This window comes from Gavialis gangeticus, unplaced genomic scaffold (genome assembly GCF_001723915.1).
Source record: "Gavialis gangeticus isolate Ggan-Ray unplaced genomic scaffold, GavGan_comp1, whole genome shotgun sequence".
In the NCBI taxonomy this organism is placed as follows: domain Eukaryota; kingdom Metazoa; phylum Chordata; order Crocodylia; family Gavialidae; genus Gavialis; species Gavialis gangeticus.
The window spans coordinates 56,388,684-56,391,004 of NW_017728994.1; the positions used below are offsets into that span (position 1 = coordinate 56,388,684).

General features: G+C 42.5%; 1 protein-coding gene across 4 annotated transcripts in view; it reads right to left on the minus strand.

The window, feature by feature from the left end:
• Positions 1–2,321, minus strand: part of CCDC186 (coiled-coil domain containing 186) — a 59,118-nt gene that overhangs the window by 43,994 nt on the left and 12,803 nt on the right. For 3 of the 4 annotated variants that reach the window (XR_002094921.1, XM_019502859.1, XM_019502857.1), the window contains exon 2: positions 767–1,478. Coding sequence is in view for 3 of the 4 variants with exons in the window: in XM_019502859.1 (XP_019358404.1) it covers positions 767–1,461 (695 nt within the window). In the remaining variant the exon portion in view is untranslated. Of the gene's footprint in view, positions 1–766; positions 1,579–2,321 lie in introns of those variants that run through there. The other variant, XM_019502858.1, reaches the window with a different exon arrangement.

Sequence of the window (2,321 nt, forward strand, 5' to 3'; positions counted from 1 at the left end):
ACGGGACTAGAGCAGATAGCTTGGGCCAAGCCTAGCCCACCCACCCTGCAAGGAGGGCAACTACAGGGGAGATACAATTCCTCCGGGGATGCTGGGGGACTGAGTTAACTTGAATCTGGAAGGGATTTAGGACGGAAGTTCAATAAACCATTTTAACCTAAATCAGTGAAGTCTGACGCTACACCCATTCAGATTTATCTTAAACTGGTTTCAGCCATTTTGAAAGCTGTTTATGCACACTGAATTTCTGTTGTGTTATAGGTTTGAACTGGTTTCCAATCACTTATCCCAGTTTACGTGTAATTTCTGTCCCTAATCAGCCTGTGGACCCCCAGGGGGGTCTGCAGACCACAGGTTGAAAACTGCTGCCTTAATAAATAGGCTTTTCAATTAAATTTGAAGGAGGTCGAGTAAATAAAGGTTTCATGGGATAGGTTTTCCTACACTTAACAAAAGATTCATTTCACCCCTCATCCGGTGGAATTAACTAGCATGCCAGATTAAAGATTAGCAAAATGTTACACCTGGCCAGAATTTTGAGGTTTAATTATGCTGATGTACAAAAAATGTAAAACATAAAATGTAAAAATAACTCAGCATTTACACAGCATCTTTAAAGACCTCTTACATCAAGTCATAGTAGTGTTAATAGCAACAAAACACGAAACAACACATGCCATGAAGTCATAATTCCACAACAAATCACACAACTGAGAAAATTGGTTACACACACTTGTATCTGTGGCAAGATTAGTCAGATACTCACTTCTTTATGGTTTGCTCCTGTTCCAGGTATTTGTCTTGCACACATTTGTCAAACATTGCCAGGGCCTGCTCCCCTTTCCTCATTCCATTAGGGAGTTTGTGCTCTTTTGAAAAATCAGTGGCTATCAGTTCAGATTCAATTTCTTCCAACAAAGCCTCCTGCGATGAAGACTGCTGCATTGTGGAAATGAGCTTCTTTGTGCAGTCTGTGTCATAAGGGCTTTCTGAGTAAATTCTATCGCTAGATTTTTTTACAAAGTCAGATTCTTCTCTCAACTCCTGCAATAACTCCATCAGGGACTGTTCTGTGCCATTTGTTTTTGAAACCTGTCGTTCAAAATCCCCGCTGGGCAAGTGTTTGGCTTTCCCAGAGCCTTCCCCTCGTTTTACAAGAGAAGTCTTAGCACAGCAGTCCCCACCTCCTCCGTGATCAGGTGAAGGCTGCTGGTGCTCCAGTGTTTCAGTTCTGGCCCCATCCCCCCTCATGTCAACAGCTGTGAGACCATGGGCTGCTGGCAATGACTCAGATTCCCTTTCCAAGGTGGTATCCTCTTCTTCAGCAATGCTTGCACCATCCTTCCCGTCAAAAATTCTGTCAGCACTTTCATGCTGTGAAGAGCTGGGGGAGGCACTCTCCAAGGCTTGCAAAGTAACCACCTCTATTACACTCTGCATGTCTGGCCTATGCACTTCCATCCTTTCCTTTCAGGAATCTGGAAAGAGAATGTAGGGAGTGTAAACTTCAAAGAGACAGAATTAAAAAAAAATAAAAGCAACCTGAGGGACTGCGGAGAGGAAGATTCAATTGGAAATCAAAACGCAGGACAGGGGAGAAAGAATTTGCTTCTGGCCAAAGTTTAACAAGGGTTTTGCTCAGTTTAGCATTCTGTCTGCTAAATGGACACACTACTGATTGCATTGCGTTTCAAGAGAGGGTGGGAAGAATCAAGGTGCTATGATACTAACTACTGTTAATTAGTGTATTTTCCTACCTTCTAGTAACTCTTGCAGTCTGAAAGGCAAAACCATAGAGGTGACAGAGCTCAGTTCAGTGATTCTCAACAAGGGGGCCGCAGCATCCTGGGGTGCCTTGATATCCTTTCAAGGGTGCCAATGTTAATAGCAGTGCTAGGTTTGCAACATGATTCACATGATAAACCTAGAGATTTCAAATAGAAATTCATAGGTGTGGGCCTTGTTCTTTGCAACAGAAAAAACCCTGCTGTTATTTTTCGGCACTCAACAATGAGTAAAAACTAAGAGCTGGCATTTTTGAGGGGTGTCTCAAGTCTAAAAAGCTTGAGAACCACTGGCTTAGTTCCATTTAAAAAAAAGAAATCAGAGTGGCTACTTTCAGACAAATAGCAAAAACCAGGGCTTCCACAGTAACTGGTATTATAGTACATGATTCCAATTGCCGTTAGTAATGAGCACAAAGTGAAGACACAATAATCATTCTGTGGAGTATGGGATCACGTTCCAGCTACTGCCCATAAACATTTTTTCCAGAAGCCCAGAGGCTCTCACCCTCCTCCCACTCAGTCAAAAAAAAAAAA